Raw genomic sequence first — 15515 nt, forward strand, 5'->3', positions numbered from 1 at the left:
CTGTCGATAGGTCTGGGTGCCGCCATCCTTTATGCCTACAGATAGCATCGCTGCTATCTGTAACTAATATTTGAACATATTTTTTTTTTAACAGTAGATCACTTTAAAAATTAGAGGGGCTCCATTATTCTTGCATTGCATTATTATTAATTTGTCCTCTATAACCAAGCAAATTGTAATGCTGAGAGTTCTAAATAGAGTTGTCAACTTTGAAATTTCAGTCATTTTTTAAAAAACGAAGGTTAGAAGTGCGAATGGAATAGGAGTACAAACAGATACACCGAAAGAGAAGAACGTGGAGACTTGTCCAGTTAAAATATTTTGCTGGATAATTCAGAGAACTAAATTCGGAGTCCCGATAAACGCCATGCAATTTATTTAGCCCAGTCAGATTTTTTTTTTTTTTTTTGATAATTTGAAAGAATAAAGGCGGCTGCGGTCATAGTATTCAAAAGGAGAATGACAATCACCTGGAGCGTGTGCGGAACGAGTTTTTACCGAATAAAAATTAGAGACGAGTGGAATCGAAGTCTCATAGCTTGAAATAAACCACTTTCACTCCTGTAACGTTTTCGCGAAATGCAAATTCATCGAAGAGAGGCGCAATAAAGTTATCGCCGCCGTAGATTCGGGTTCGAGTTCGTTTCCGATCGGATTCTTGAAATTTTGTTAGGTGGTCGAGTTTCGTTTCCGATACACTTGCTCAAAAAGTTTTCTCAGCGCCCGAAATAACAGTTTTTTTATTTCGTTATTGTTATAGCATCGAAATCCTTTAATTAACCCATATATGTCTAATGTTCCGTATGTATTAGGGTTAAAAGTTGTTTCAACCTGCTTTGAACAATGAATTTTTAATTAATAGTTATTTTTGAGTGGGCACAGTTATAGATGACAATTTGTGGTTTATTAGCAGCGAATTTTTGATTGAAATAGCGAGATTTTTGATTTGGCTGATTGTGGTGTTTCCTTGAAAAGGTAACTTAAATAAAAATTTGATACTGTTACTACCAAATTTATAACATATACTCAAATCTTCTAGCTTTTAGTGCAAAACATTTCTTAATCTTGTATAAAATTTAACAGCAAAGAAAAGTTAGGTGTCCTATTTAAAGAACATTAGGCATCTACAATGCTACTTAGCTTTGATTTCGGCCTTCGTAAAGCGTTGTCTACGTTAAAGGAAGATGAAATTGATTCTGCATAAATTATTCTATTACTTCTTACAAATACGTGCAGCAATGTGACTGATTAAGATGAGAATATTACATATATAAATAATTTACCAGCGAGTGAAATGAAAAGTGATGTGGAAATAAACTACCAAAATCAAGAACTTAAAGATTGTATTCCTGAAGATTAAGTATCTTAGTAAACCTGCGTGCCGAAATTGAGAAAAAGCGAAAAAGAAAAAACAATTAATGGCCTGTATGAATAAAAACGAAGAAAATGCTAATAAGCAGAAGGGAAAAGTGCTTTCAACCTGCTATGAAGCAAATGCTTTTCTTCTGGTTTGAATAATGATTACCTTTTATTTCCGAGCAAATGCTTTTGGCAAGCAGCCGGATGGCCGAGCGGTCAAGGTTAGCAGCCTACCGCCCTGGGGGACCCGGGATCGAATCCGGACGGGTCGAGAAATCTCCAGGAATTTTTCGGGGGGTGGTCCGTCCGGATATGTCGGTCCCCGTCCCTCACCACCCGGCCGCCCCATTGTGGGCCTGGCCGAACCCATAATGGGCTTGCTATAAGAGGCCCTCTTAGTGCCCACTGGGCGGAGTAAAAAAAAAATGCTTTTGGCAAACGAATAAACTGTTCTCGACGTGCAGGGTATGGCACGTTTAATCAGTTAGAAAGCGGCATTTATTTGCCATAGCTGTTTTCCTTTTATGACATAATGATCTGTTGTAGGAAATTTTACCCAACGATCAGTCTGAGCTAGTATTTTTTCCACAACATTGCTCACAGTTCGTGACACTGTTGACTGCTTTACACCAAGAAGATAAGAGCAACCACAACCACATTTTTTGCAGTTAAGTCTACGTCTGAATTATAGGCATGTATTGCTTATAGATAATTCGAAGTAAACGCTTGCTTTTATTCATACGGAATACTTATTACTGGAGCAAAACCTTCGTTTAAAAGCATTTGTTTCATGCTCATAAGTTTAAGGTTTGCTTCTATTTTTATTCATACGGCTAAAAGGATTTCCTTCAAATTTTAAAAGAATAAAGAAACGCTTGTTTTTATTCCCGGGCTCATTATGCGAGATAAGACTTTCTTATTGATCATGTCTCCTCTGATGCCGAAGAAACTTCTTCAGGATTATAGAGGGTTATCGCTCCGCCCAACAAAACAATCGTCCGCCATATTGGTTACCGATTTCACTTACCTTGCTTGATCACTATTATGTCAACGTGAAAGAAAGGAATTTTACCAGGCTTTGCAGCCGATTTGAAAGGTAATGATTTGATAAATGTAATCAGAAAACTTATTTTATTGGATGGGATCCATACGAAATGAAACAAACGGATTTTTAATTCAACGATTTAACCACGTGGCCAACTATAGAACATAAAACCAAATAATTTACTGTGTCTAACAACTAACGCTGTCACACTGGATCAGATGAAGGCATACGAATTACTCGATGCTCATAATTATTTGACAAGCGGATTTATTCATCGTGATATTTTATCAAGAGCTGTTCGTAATAATTTAATTTTGCTTGTAGGAAAGGTACTGTACAGTAGGCATCTTCATGTGAGACTTTCCATTACTCATAACATAACTGCGTTAATATAAAGATTGGCACTTATGCAGTTTAGGGGGTACGGCTGTTTGAAAGGTTTTCTTCCATAAAATTAATCGATTCTAGACTAATTTGACTCGAACGTTTCCAAAACATGTATAATTTTTTAAGGAATAATCCATATAAAATGTGCCGTAAACAAAAAATTATAGGAATACTTACCAAGTGCGCACCGTTCGAAGACACCATTGCTTAAGCTTGTTTTCGTCGCGGAACGGCACATCGGACGGAGGACTCGTACGAAGCGTGTCACGTGATTACTCATCTCTGACGTGTTTCGTGGTAACTTATTACTCTTTTTGTGAAGAAGAGTATAAGTTACCACGAAACACGTCAGAGATGAGTAATCACGTGACACGCTTCGTACGCGTCCTCCGTCCGATGTGCCGTTCCGCGACGAAAACAAGCTTAAGCAATGGTGTCTTCGAACGGTGCGCACTTGGTAAGTATTCCTATAATTTTTTGTTTACGGCACATTTTATATGGATTATTCCTTAAAAAATTATACATGTTTTGGAAACGTTCGAGTCAAATTAGTCTAGAATCGATTGAAAGGTTTTCTTCCATAAAATTAAACAGCCGTACCCCCTAAACTGCACAGATGGGTTAATTTGGCGATGTTCAGCAGGTAGGACTTGCAGAAAGAAGATTTCTATACGCAAGGACTCGTTTTTTGAGCATAGCCATTTACCGATATCAAAGATTATACAATTGGCATACATGTGGGCGTTTGAGATCGGTAAACAGGACTTCATCAAGAGAGAACTGCGGATTTCTTCTGCCCACACAATTGTGGACTGGAAGCAATTATGTCGTGACATATGTCACGAGTGGTTTATCGAAAATCCAATTGTTATTGGAGGGCCTGGCCATATTGTAGAAATCGACGAAAGTATAATCGGGGTCGTCTCGTCAGAGAACAGTGGGTGTTCGGTGGATACGACGTGCAAACCAAAGAAAGTTTCATGGTCGCAGTCGATCAACGGAATGCATCCACTCTGCTGCCCATTTTACAGCAGTTTGTTTTACCGGGAACTACTATAGTTTCAGATTTGTGGGGTGCGTATAACGCCGTGGGTAACATGGGGTACCAACATCTCACTGTAAATCATTCAGTGAACTTTGTTAACCCCGTTACCCAAGCGACCACAAATCATGTGGAATGCATTTGGCAGAAGGCCAAGGAAAAAATAAGAGACGATATGGCACTCATCGTACAATGTTAGATAATTACTTAGCTGAATTTTTATGGAGGCAGAGATTTCAAACGGACTCATTTCACAATTTTGTTTGTCATGTGCGTCAGGTTTATCCTAACGCAGCTAATTAGTTGTAATAGTCTTATATTTGTAATGTGTAGTCGTATAGTTGTAATATAGTTGTAATAATCATCTTATTTAAGAAGTGATTACAACAAAGTGTTTGATTAATTCCGTATTATTTTTTATTTTATTTATGTGTTGTATTAGACATTATCATCCGTTACGAAGAGAAAATACTTAATATAACAAATTTTACAATCTACAAAAATATAACTATAATTATCAACCCATCTCGATTATAAGATTCTTAATTTAAAACGTAAAAAGAAACGATACAGTTTTTCTCGATACAACTCTTATATTCGAATAGAATTTCAATCCAGTTATTTGAGAAACTTGCAGTTCTTTTAATTTTATTAAACAAGTCTAATAGAGATTGATTAGATAAACTTTTAAAACATTGTATTCTAATCTGATCTATACCTGGTACCCTATTACATTTAAATTTAGCTACTACATTTTTTAATTCTTCAAAAACAATATCAGAGTCCAAAATCTCATATTACAGGGTGCGATACTTAACATATTTAAGGATCATTCCGTATTAGTATATAATTTTTAAATGATTGTTAGAAAGCCATCGTTAATAGAAATATTAACAATGACTTTGTAACAAATCCTTTGAAACAGGAACCTTTTCGAATAATTTAAATAATATGGTCATACCAATATACAAAAATAAAGGGTCTAAAAGGGACATAGAAAATTGCCGTCCGATTATCGTCATCCTCTTTAATATCTACTCGAATGACCTATTTGAAGTGATATCTCAGAGTTTTGATAGATGATAAACTCAAATACGATAGACATATCGAAAATTTAACAAAAACTGTCACCAAGTTTACTGGCATAATCAGAAAAATACAGGATTTCTTAAACATAAATACGATTAAACTACTATATCACATCTGTACAGAACCGAAAAGTCTATACGGTATAACTATATGGGGAACTACAGTAGAGAGTCGTTAATCGGAATCGCCGGTAATCGGAACGATTTTCAGTCGGACTGTGTCGTGCTGAATCGAATGTTTTTGATACTAGATTTACTTCTAAAGTATAATTTTCATGTTTTTATATTCTTCAATATATTTATTTTGCTTGTACAAAATGAAGAAATAATTTTTAACGATACGATAGCCTCGATTACTATTATAAAAATTTTCGTTAGGCTTAAAATCGACGAAAATTCAACACGAAGCGACACGCAACGGAGAAAAATTTGAACATCGGACAGGATAATGTATTTTTTCGTACAGTACATAATCGGTAATCGGAACAAATCACTAATCTGAACAACGCCAGTCCCCAATTGATTCCGATTAACGACTCTCTACTGTACATCCGATTATATCGTTAACCGTCTGCAAACACAACAAAATCACCTAATGAGAGCCATCATCAAATTAAAATACTACGAATCAACTTCCAATTGTTATCAACAAGAAAAAATCGACAACATAAAGACTTTATACGTAAAGCAAACTATACTTTTCTCCTTTAAATTTATAAAACTAACAACGCATAACAGTTATCTTCTAAGCATTTTCGAAAATCATCGCAGGAAGGAAAACTACCGCCATCGTCTAAATTATAACTTCTTATAACCCTCAACAAAACTTTCGATTGAACGAACTGACCCAGTCTTTCAAATGACAAAAATACTGGAACATGTTACATAGAAATTTACATAGAGTTATATATATTTATCTGAAGACATTAGACATCTTTTGTTGCATCTGACTAATATTTATCATCATAATATATATCATATTAGTAATAATTTAATAGATAATGTATATAAAATTATAATAAATATTGTAATTTGAAACCGACTCATTATTATGTCACTGGCCATATTAAATGAGTTAATGATAAAATAATAGAATAATTAATTTTTGTATTTATAATTATTTTTGACTATACGTTCTGTAACGTAACTGTCGTAACCTGTATAGGTTCATTTTATTCATTTTGAACGTCATTTCTCGTGTTTTTTCATTCTAACAAGTGAATTTCTCTGTGATATCATTTGGAACTTTCGAAAATATTATGAAAGTACTAAAATTAATTGTACATTATTTAACGATAAAATCATATTTTTTTTTTTTTTGTAAATTTAGATAACAACTTTATAATTATTTAATAATTTAAGGACTACAGGAATTTCATCTGAATTTTTAAAGTAATTCGATCATTTATTACTTTAGTTTTAAAAAAATTGACTCTGGCGATTTGTTGTAGAACGTTACGGTATTACCGGAAACGTAACTAATGCAAAGTTTATCAATCTGTAGTCAGGGGACTGCTTCAAAGGCTCGGTTAAATCACGTGATAGGAATATGACGTCACTGATATAACACGTGATGTCTCCAAAGTTTAGTTAATTTCTCCGCGAGATTAAGTTATCAGGAAACACGTCGAGATGCGAGGCGTGGCCGAGACGAGTGAGTAGTCACGTGACCGAATGGAACCGAGATATGTCACGTGACACGCTTCGTACGCGTCCGCCATCTAATGTACCGCTCCGCGACGACATCGTGCTTAAGCAATGGCGTCTTCGAACGGGGTACACTCGGTAAGTATTCCGACAATTTTTTGTTTCTAGCATATTTTATATCGCTAATTTCCAACAAATTATACGTGTTTTGAACATGATTGAGTCAAATTAGTCTAGAAATTATTAATTTTCTGGAAGAAAACCTCTGAAATATTCGTACCCCCTAAACAGCACGAGTGCCATACCCCCCGTTTACTCTGAAGAAAAAAAAAATTAAAATACTTGTGTTCGAGATGAAAAAATCTAGCTTTATATCACTTATCTAATTGTCTAAATCTCAAATCTAGGGACAAACAAAACAATATAGATTTAGATGAGAAAAATAGATTCTAAAGTGACGATCCTGCTCAACACACTGTATAGATTTCAATGTTTTGACTTAAAGTAAAATGGCGGTCGATAGTACTCGTCGTTGCCACCAATAGCGGTCACAGTCACTCTACGTAGTATTATTTCGAAGTCACATCTTCCACTATTTTATTTTATTTTTCGTTTCTGTACGAAACGTATATTATTAAAGTGTAAATCCGTCCAACTGGGCCAGTCAAATTTTAAAAAAATATTTATCGGGTTTGGGTGGCAACACTGAGACGTCGTGGAAGAAGACGCGTGACCAAACAAAGCGTGCGATATACAAAGTTTCGTTCTTCGCCGTGTTTTAAAAGGGGATTATAATGCAATTATGAGCGTTAATCTCAGTGCTTATAGGGACCAACATTTCAAGGTCAGTTAACTTTTGCTCCATTACTTACGGTAAAACTCCTCTCTTCCGAATAATACGATTTAACTTTAAATAATGGACGGTTTTTGCCGCGAAACTAACGAAAATTGTCAAATTACATGTGAATTAACACTTTGTTTTAAAACGAAATTAGGGAAGTAGATTGGAACAAGAAAGAAAACTGTTGACGTCGTGTACCCTTTACGTAGGCAATCTCTCGTTTTATACGACAGAAGAGCAAATCTACGAATTGTTTTCCAAATGTGGAGACATCAAGAGAATTATCATGGGTCTGGATCGATTCAAGAAGACACCTTGCGGATTTTGTTTCGTAGAGTATCCTTTTTTTCCCCTTCTATCGCGGTATTACTTCGCGGCCGAGTGGATAAAGCAGCTAAACACTTGTAGTTTGTGGCTGGAAATCTGCCAGACTCGTGGAGTTTTCCGGATTTTCTTGGTGTATCTGATACCTAAATGGATGCCAGAAATTCCTCTTTGGAGGTGCCGGTCCTTGGTGGATCACTCAGCTGTCGAGAGCTTGTGTGGGTGTGTGGTTGAGTGGCTCCTTTGGCTCTTTGCCTTGATGCCGAGAGAGATATTCTCGGTCAAGCCTTTGAACCTGATTGTTTCGTTTGAATGGAATTGAGTTAACTAATCGTGATTGACATTTTGACACCCTTTCTTCCATCAAGTTAATCTATAAGTGGATTAGTGATGCAAGTTGTGGCATTAGTCCTCTGCTGGAATTAATAACTGGGAGTATGATGTTGTGTTGACATAATTGTCTATGTAAATGACACTGTTGGGACCTTAACGGAGCTGTAGACTGTATCCGTAGGAGCCAGAATGTCAAATTATACTTTACTCGTGACTCTTTGTGAGTCGTAGTCTCCCCCCAAAATCATCTTATTTCTGGGATGCAATTGGGAGTTGTGCTGCACCTTCCACTAACTATTTAGCCCACTTTGAGTAGTCCACTTGACTGTTTATGGAGTACTTGATGTTATATAGTTTTAGAGGGGTGTGGAGGCTTCCCCGGGTGGCACTGATCTGCAAGTGAAGCGGTGACCAATGCATAGCATGGAGAATAGGCATTAGTACTGGTTTGAGGTAAAAACTGTTTTTGGCCGGTAGAATTTAATACATTTATTCTTTGTTATAGGCATGGCAACCATTGCCTATAACATTACATGCTTGCAAATGTCACATTTGCAAGCAAGATGGCCTCTGGAATTCCTGCTGTTGGAGTTCACATTTGGAGGCAAATATCGTGTGAAGAATTTCATGTTAGATGTTCCTTTATATTTTACCAATAAATATTAGAACATTTGACAAACGTGATAGGCTTAGTGGAGTGTGCAGTGTTACTCCTTATCGTGTTCAGAAGTAGGCTGATTTTGGGGTCTGCATCTTGCAAATGGTCACATGTAGAGATATGACTTCTGGAAGAAAATTCACTGCAAATGGTCACATGTAGAGATATGACTTCTGGAAGAAAATTCACTGAGTTTGGCATTAAAATAGTTCCTTTTGTACTAACAGAAGCACTTTCGACAAGTTTATAATCGTTCTTTTCACCTGAGGACGACAATTATAAACTCATCGAAAGTGCTTGTGTTAGTACAAAAGGAACTATTTTAATGCCAAACTCAGCGAATTTTCTTCCAGAAGTTATTTAAACTGTGGCATGAGTTTTTAAGTTTATTTTTGCATAGAGATATGGTTCCTTTGAGTTTTTTTCCTCCTATGGGCATGGTCTACAGCTCTGTTAAGGTTTAACAATGTCATTCACATCTGCAATCTTATTCATCATGTTAGCCTAAATCAAGTTGCATTCCATATGATCTCTGTTTAGACCCTTGTTGTTGTTGTTGTTGTTGTTCTCTGTTAACCTAAGCGGGGTAAATCGTAGCCTAATTAACTTTTGTTGTGTAAGTATAGTATTAGGTATTGTTTGAATATGATTTCTGTACTAGCGAGGTATGTACAGATTTTGTAATGGATGAGGAATGCTGATAGTGAGATAGAAAAATTTTTTAGAATGCTTACTTTATTTGAAATAATAATTCAATAAGTGATTATACAGCATTGCTTATCTAAATAGGAGACAGGAGCACCTTAATAGAAGTGCTGTACTAAATATGCTGTTGGAAGCGCTCTAGCGTAGGCTGACCATAACGTTTACAATCCAACCGGAGACATATTTCAGAATCAGTGAAAATGGGGTCTAAAACTTATTGAACTTCGGCTGTTTTTAAAAATTTATTCATTTATTGATCTATAAATTGGTGATATTACATTAACATGTTAAAAAATTGCTCTGTTCAAAGATTGATTCTACAGTTGAATATTAAAAACAGGCAAAACAGTTCCCGGAAATCGGGGACATTTGGTCGCCCTGTTTTTGCATATTAAAATATGAAAGGATAATGTCAAAAATTTAACCCTTACGGTATAAAACTACTGTACACACAAAATACCACAAAAACCAGTAAAAAGAATTAAAATTACTTACTTATACAAACGTAATAAATAATCTTAATTCTTTTTAATGGTTTTTGTGATATTTTGTATGTAGTTTTATTGTAAACAACCAGTTTTTTGCTGTGATGAATATTTTAACCTTTACAAATACAGATAGATACTACTGAAAGATAGACTGGTGTATAAATTAATGTATGGTAGATGTTTGATTTCAATATTGGCAGATCAAGCATGACATTAGCATAGAGGTGTGTAAAAGTTGGAAAAATATGATAGCGAGGGAGTATGTAATCAAAAAGGACTTAAAATTAGTGACGACATATTTGAACAATTCCTTAGCAGGCCTATCTAGCTCTATTGAGTCCATTTTGCTTGTCTTTTGTTTTTGTTTTGAACAAATGAAATGTGTGGAATGTAACAATATCTTCTAACTTGATTACTGGTATTAATGAACACACTTGACAAACCTTTATTTCCGGTAACGTTTCAGTTTGGGTGAGGACGAAAACGTTTCTTCACGAATTGAAACGTTACTGGAAATAAAAGTTTGTCGAGCATGTGTAGAATGTTTCTTCATAAATAAATAAAAAGCAGTATAAAAAAATTTTGTTTTGTTAGTGAAAATAACAATTTATAAGGGCAAGAATTACTATGGGCCTCTTAAGTTTTTCTCTGGGCCTGGGGTAAAAATTCCCAACTTCTCTTGATTGTTGTGCATTATCCATGTGTTATGTTGTCTTCTCTCATTGGTCTAATTCAGTCTGATTAATTAATCTTTCACCAATTCAACTCAATTCAACATTTTAATGGAATTTTCGTGCTTTGACGACACCTTTCGTCAAACTTAACTTTATTTGTTACAAAACAGGTTCAGTTTTCATTCCCAAAAAGATTAATATTTTGACTTAAATAATGATTAAAATGGTAACGTTTCGATGTTTCTGACTTGATACGTACCATATATATTTTTGAAGCAAAATAAAAAATATATCTGTTTAAAATTAAGTGTCGGCAGGTATAAAATGCAAACCTTTATCATAGTTTGGTAAATAATTATTGTGTGCTATATACCTTAACTCCAGTAGACTGCCAAAAGTACAGTAAAACCTTGCATAACAAGTAATTTGCATAATGAGCAAAGCAGATTGTGAAAAAATGACTCGATTAATGAGCGACATTTCGCATAATGAGTGATCGGGAGAGGGGAAGTCCCCAATTGTACGCATGCTCCATCGGTCTGTGTTTAACTCGTTCCACTAGCATTTTAGTGTGGCTTGTGATCACACATTTTTCAAACCCTTGTTCACATGTGTTACGTATAAACATTAACAACCATAGCCTGTTATATAATAAACATGCCAAATGATATTCCAAATTTTTGGCTATGTAAAGGCTATAATTAAATATTAGAAATTAAATAATTTGAGTAGAGGTAGGCAGTTATGCTGCCATCTCGTATTAAATGTAATGACCGATTCCCAATTAAATTTTGAATTTTTTTTTCTGCAAATCAAATTCGCATTCCAGGTTGATTCATTCCGCACTAGAAGAAAAGATGATGATTCATGCTCCTTAACAATGTATATTATATAATTTTCTTTGAATAAATCTTATACATAAAACATTTGAGTATTTTTTCCCGTATGGAACACATTGTCGTATTTTACATTAATTTATATGGGAAAAATTGTTCCACTTAATGAGTGTTTCGGGAACAAATTATGCTCGTTAATTAAGCGAGGTTCTACTGTATTTCTAACTAGAATTTGTGTTTGATAAATTTATTTAATGTGTAGATTAATACAACAAAGATATTAAACATAAATGAATGCCACATTACATATTGTATTCAACAAGTAACGTGCCAACCATTATCAACTGGTGGAAATGGTAGAATATAAGCAAATGCCTACTAGTGTTATTTGGATATATGCCACTTAATGACCGATTTGATTGCAAATATGATGGCAGTGCCTGAAGATTATAATGGAACTGAAAAATTTGTAGTTACATAATTTGGCAACTAGAAATTTTGGAGGTTGACCGTTCCAAATCTGAAGGGAACCGAATGATTTGCTGCGACTCTGTTAATGTACCGCAGGGGTCACCAAACTTTTATCACAGCAGGCCACATAAATGAGAGAATGACGAGGGTGGGCCGCATAACGATTTCGTTCAATATAGTATGCTGAATACACAAGAAATAAAGACAACCAATATATTTTATTTACCAATACACAAACACGGTGGTAATTGATTTCCTTAGAATTTTGGGGAATTTCTACTTATGGATTGGTTATAACAAGAGAATTAAAACATTTTACTTGTTAAAAGAAATTACTGACGATCTTAAATGCTCTATTAGGTGTATGGCTTCAAGGATACTCTGGGTAAGCCTGTTTCTTTATAATGAGAGGAGGTTCTGTTGCCTCTAAGTTTTAATTTTTATCTCAATAGAGGCAATCAGTATTCAATAAAACTAAGCTATTTGTATATTGTCAAGCTGTTTGAGCTGCTTAGTGACTGAGTTTTTAATTTTCTGTCCTGTGGGCACAAAGAGGATCTTTTTTAACAAGCCAGGCCTACAATGGAGGCCAGATGGTTGAGAGATGGGGCCAGACATATCTGGATGGACCATACCTGCGGATGGAAAATTCCTGCAGTTTTTTACCCATCCGCGTTCGATCCCGGGTCTCCAGAGTGATGGGCTGTCACCTTAATCATTCCTCCATCTGACCATTGAGTGTAAACGATTTCAATGAAGGTAACTTATGTATTGATAAAAGTAAAGTTCCGGATGCATGATTTCGGGATCCTAGTCTTAAATTATCATTTAAGACTAAATGATGACTTAAATGATTTAAATTCTCAACATTTTTATAATATATAATTCTTATAAATATTGTATAAAAATTAGTTTGTTAAGTAGAAAAACATGCATTTAAGCATTGAGAATATGGTTAAATTTCTATGCAATTTATTATAATTCTTAATAAAATCTGTAGTTTATTCCACGGTCTGTCGGAATTTTCTTAACAATGCCTAGATATTATATTCGTGACGACGCAGAAAATGCTATGAGGTACGTCAACGGAACGAGGCTGGACGATCGCGTAATCAGAACGGACTGGGATGCCGGTTTTATTGAAGGTCGGCAGTTTGGAAGAGGAAAAAGTGGCGGACAGGTATGTGTAACAATTTAGCTTAGTTAAACATTTGATAAAGTACAAATATTGTGTCGAACTTGTAGTCATCGTTTTCTCTTCATCCGTCACAACCAAAAGAGCACAAATTCTATTGTAATTTTTGATAGTCGCAAGCTCGTTACCATCCCGCTCACGGCAGATACTGTTTTATTAAATTAAGAAGAATGTATCTTAAAAAGCTATTCCTTATCTCACAGACTATTCATAGCAGAACCGTTTCAACAATCAATCTACACTGTTTTCCTTAGTTAAAACTTTTAATTTTCTCCTATATTAGAGTACTTCTATATTAATGGCAAATCTAGATTGCCAGGTTATCGGCATTTGTATAAATAATAAATTTCCTGTATTAGCCTATTAAGAAATTTCTTTTGTTGGCATTTGGCTCATAAGATTATTTCAAGAAATTCTCTTTGTTTTGACAAATTAGTTTATATTCTTTCCGAATAACATTTTAAGCCCTTTAAAAACAATAAAAGTATAATCTTCTTTCTGTATTTTAACTACTAAGATATAAAATTTTTTATAGGAAGTTTACTAATTTTACAGTGTTTTGTATATAAACTTTAATGTGCTACCTACTTTGTTGTTATACTAACTATGGAAAATACGCAATCCCTCCGGACAGTTGCTCTTCTTTTAAATAAGGTTGTTACCGTTACAATCTCCCATGTTCCTTCACATTATCTGTTATTTTTAAATAATCTTTTTGACTAAATGAATAATCTTCCGAGCTGTTGCTGTTTACGGTAAAATATCAATTTTCCAACTTTTAAGATGCACCGTGCAGATACCACAAAATAAATAGCGAGGTCGGGGCCAAAGTTTTAAACGCTAAAACGTGTATGTCAGACGTTCTTTCCTAGAAGTTTGACAGTGGTGTTTGGAACGTCAAGCATGATTTCGCCGACTTTCGAAACATCATTGACAAATTTCTAGGCTCACAGGAAAGCGGCGCCGAACGTCCGACGTACACATTTTTGCGTTTAAAACTTTGGCCTCAACCTCGCTAATAATGTTTGGAAGTTCTGTTTCCTTGCTCTTCGGTTCGCTTTTGATGCTTCACTATGTTATCTTAAAAGGCATTTAAATCAAGCACCAGTTACCCGAAAAGCTCGTTTAAACTTGCGACTGTTAAGATGGCCAAAAATGTGTATTATTGGTGTGTAATGCATTGTATGGTATCAGTTTTGACGAGTGCCAATTGTTGTTTTGGTCTGCGGATGTAAGACACAACTATATTTTGGATGGAAAAATCGCGTATTATGGAAATTTTACTGTTTTATTTTATTTACACAGTCGGTTATGACTGTGTTTTAAAATAAAAAAAAAACAACAAATTGGAAAATTTAGCAAAGACCAATCAATATCTCCAAAAGACTTTTGTCTTGTGCAGAATGGCGCTTTAGAATCGTATGTAGTTGCTATTTAATTTTGACCCTGGTAGTATTTATTCTGATACAAGCATCTCCCTTCTCTTCTTAACCTTTTTATATGTAAACAAGATCTAAATTTTAACAAATTTAGATTTGTTTACATATAAAATCATTTTTTTTAAATAAAATGTAATGTTCCTCTAAATATTTTTTCTAATCAGTATTTAAATTATGTAATTTTTTACCATCTTACGGAGCTAACAAAATAAATTTTTTCAGGTTCGCGATGAATACCGAACGGATTTCGACGGCGGAAGAGGCGGTTACGGAAAACTAGTGCAACAGAAGACGGTCTCGCCGGGTGCAAACGATCAGACTTGAATTCTCTTATAACTGTATTAAGCGTGTGGATCTGTTACTCAAACTGAAAATGTGCCTCACAAAAGTTATTTATACAGTAAGTTATAAATATTTTATGATTAAAAGAATATTTAGTACTGACGGCATAAGAGTCATGTCATAGAAAAAAAAAAACAGAGAATTTATACAAAATTGATTCATAGAAGGCTATCAAAATGAATCTTCTGTTATTCTACAGTGTAAAATGTCTGATAAATCTTTTCATAGTTCATTGTAATCTACATTTATAAATTACACTATCCACAGTCTCCCATCTGTCAGATATATCGGCACAAATCATCATTTAGCATTAACATTAGTCCATTTTTTAGAGATTTCTTCTATAGGACACACTCAACTTTTGAATGTAATCTGTTTTATATTTCTTGTTGTTTCTGTTAATGTACGAGGGGGCATTCAAAAAGTTTTAGAAAATGTAAATAAAAATACCAAATTAAATTTAACCCATTATTTTTCAACATATGTTCCATTTAAGTTAAAACATTTTTTTCATACAGCGTTACCACCCTTCTAAGTCTTCTGATCGAAATCTATGCTTTTTGATTCTAGACACTGCACTACAAAATGTTTCGCTCGAACTACCGACTGCCAGCAAATGCCTTTTTTATTCCAAAATTAAA

The 15515-nt window shown here is 34.6% G+C and overlaps 1 protein-coding gene across 2 annotated transcripts; it reads left to right on the plus strand.

Annotated features, from left to right (window-relative positions):
* Window positions 1–6651: 6651 nt before the first annotated feature.
* On the plus strand, window positions 6652–15353 carry Cbp20 (cap binding protein 20). Of its 2 annotated transcripts, none has more exons than XM_067283632.1 (4): window positions 6652–6706; window positions 7564–7745; window positions 12940–13078; window positions 14755–15353. In XM_067283632.1, exons 1-4 carry the CDS (start codon window positions 6680–6682, stop codon window positions 14854–14856), a joined length of 450 nt encoding a protein of 149 aa, XP_067139733.1. In that variant the 5' UTR covers window positions 6652–6679; the 3' UTR covers window positions 14857–15353. The 2 variants fall into 2 exon arrangements, with proteins under 2 accessions (XP_067139733.1, XP_067139732.1); XM_067283631.1 differs by lacking the exon at window positions 6652–6706 and adding an exon at window positions 7271–7412.
* Window positions 15354–15515: the final 162 nt, after the last annotated feature.

The sequence above is a fragment of the Centruroides vittatus genome, unplaced genomic scaffold (assembly GCF_030686945.1).
Source record: "Centruroides vittatus isolate TY-2023 unplaced genomic scaffold, ASM3068694v2 scaffold_1014, whole genome shotgun sequence".
In the NCBI taxonomy this organism is placed as follows: Eukaryota; Metazoa; Arthropoda; class Arachnida; order Scorpiones; family Buthidae; genus Centruroides; species Centruroides vittatus.

What these genes read in the sequence shown, in the direction of transcription:
- Cbp20 (XM_067283631.1), top strand. Translation starts at nt 7,371, where the DNA reads ATGAGCGTTAATCTCAGTGCTTATAGGGACCAACATTTCAAG. An exon ending in TGCGGATTTTGTTTCGTAGA is followed by an intron (nt 7,746 to 12,939) that starts GTATCCTTTTTT and finishes AACAATGCCTAG; the next exon opens with ATATTATATTCGTGACGACG. An exon ending in GAGGAAAAAGTGGCGGACAG is followed by an intron (nt 13,079 to 14,754) that starts GTATGTGTAACA and finishes AAATTTTTTCAG; the next exon opens with GTTCGCGATGAATACCGAAC.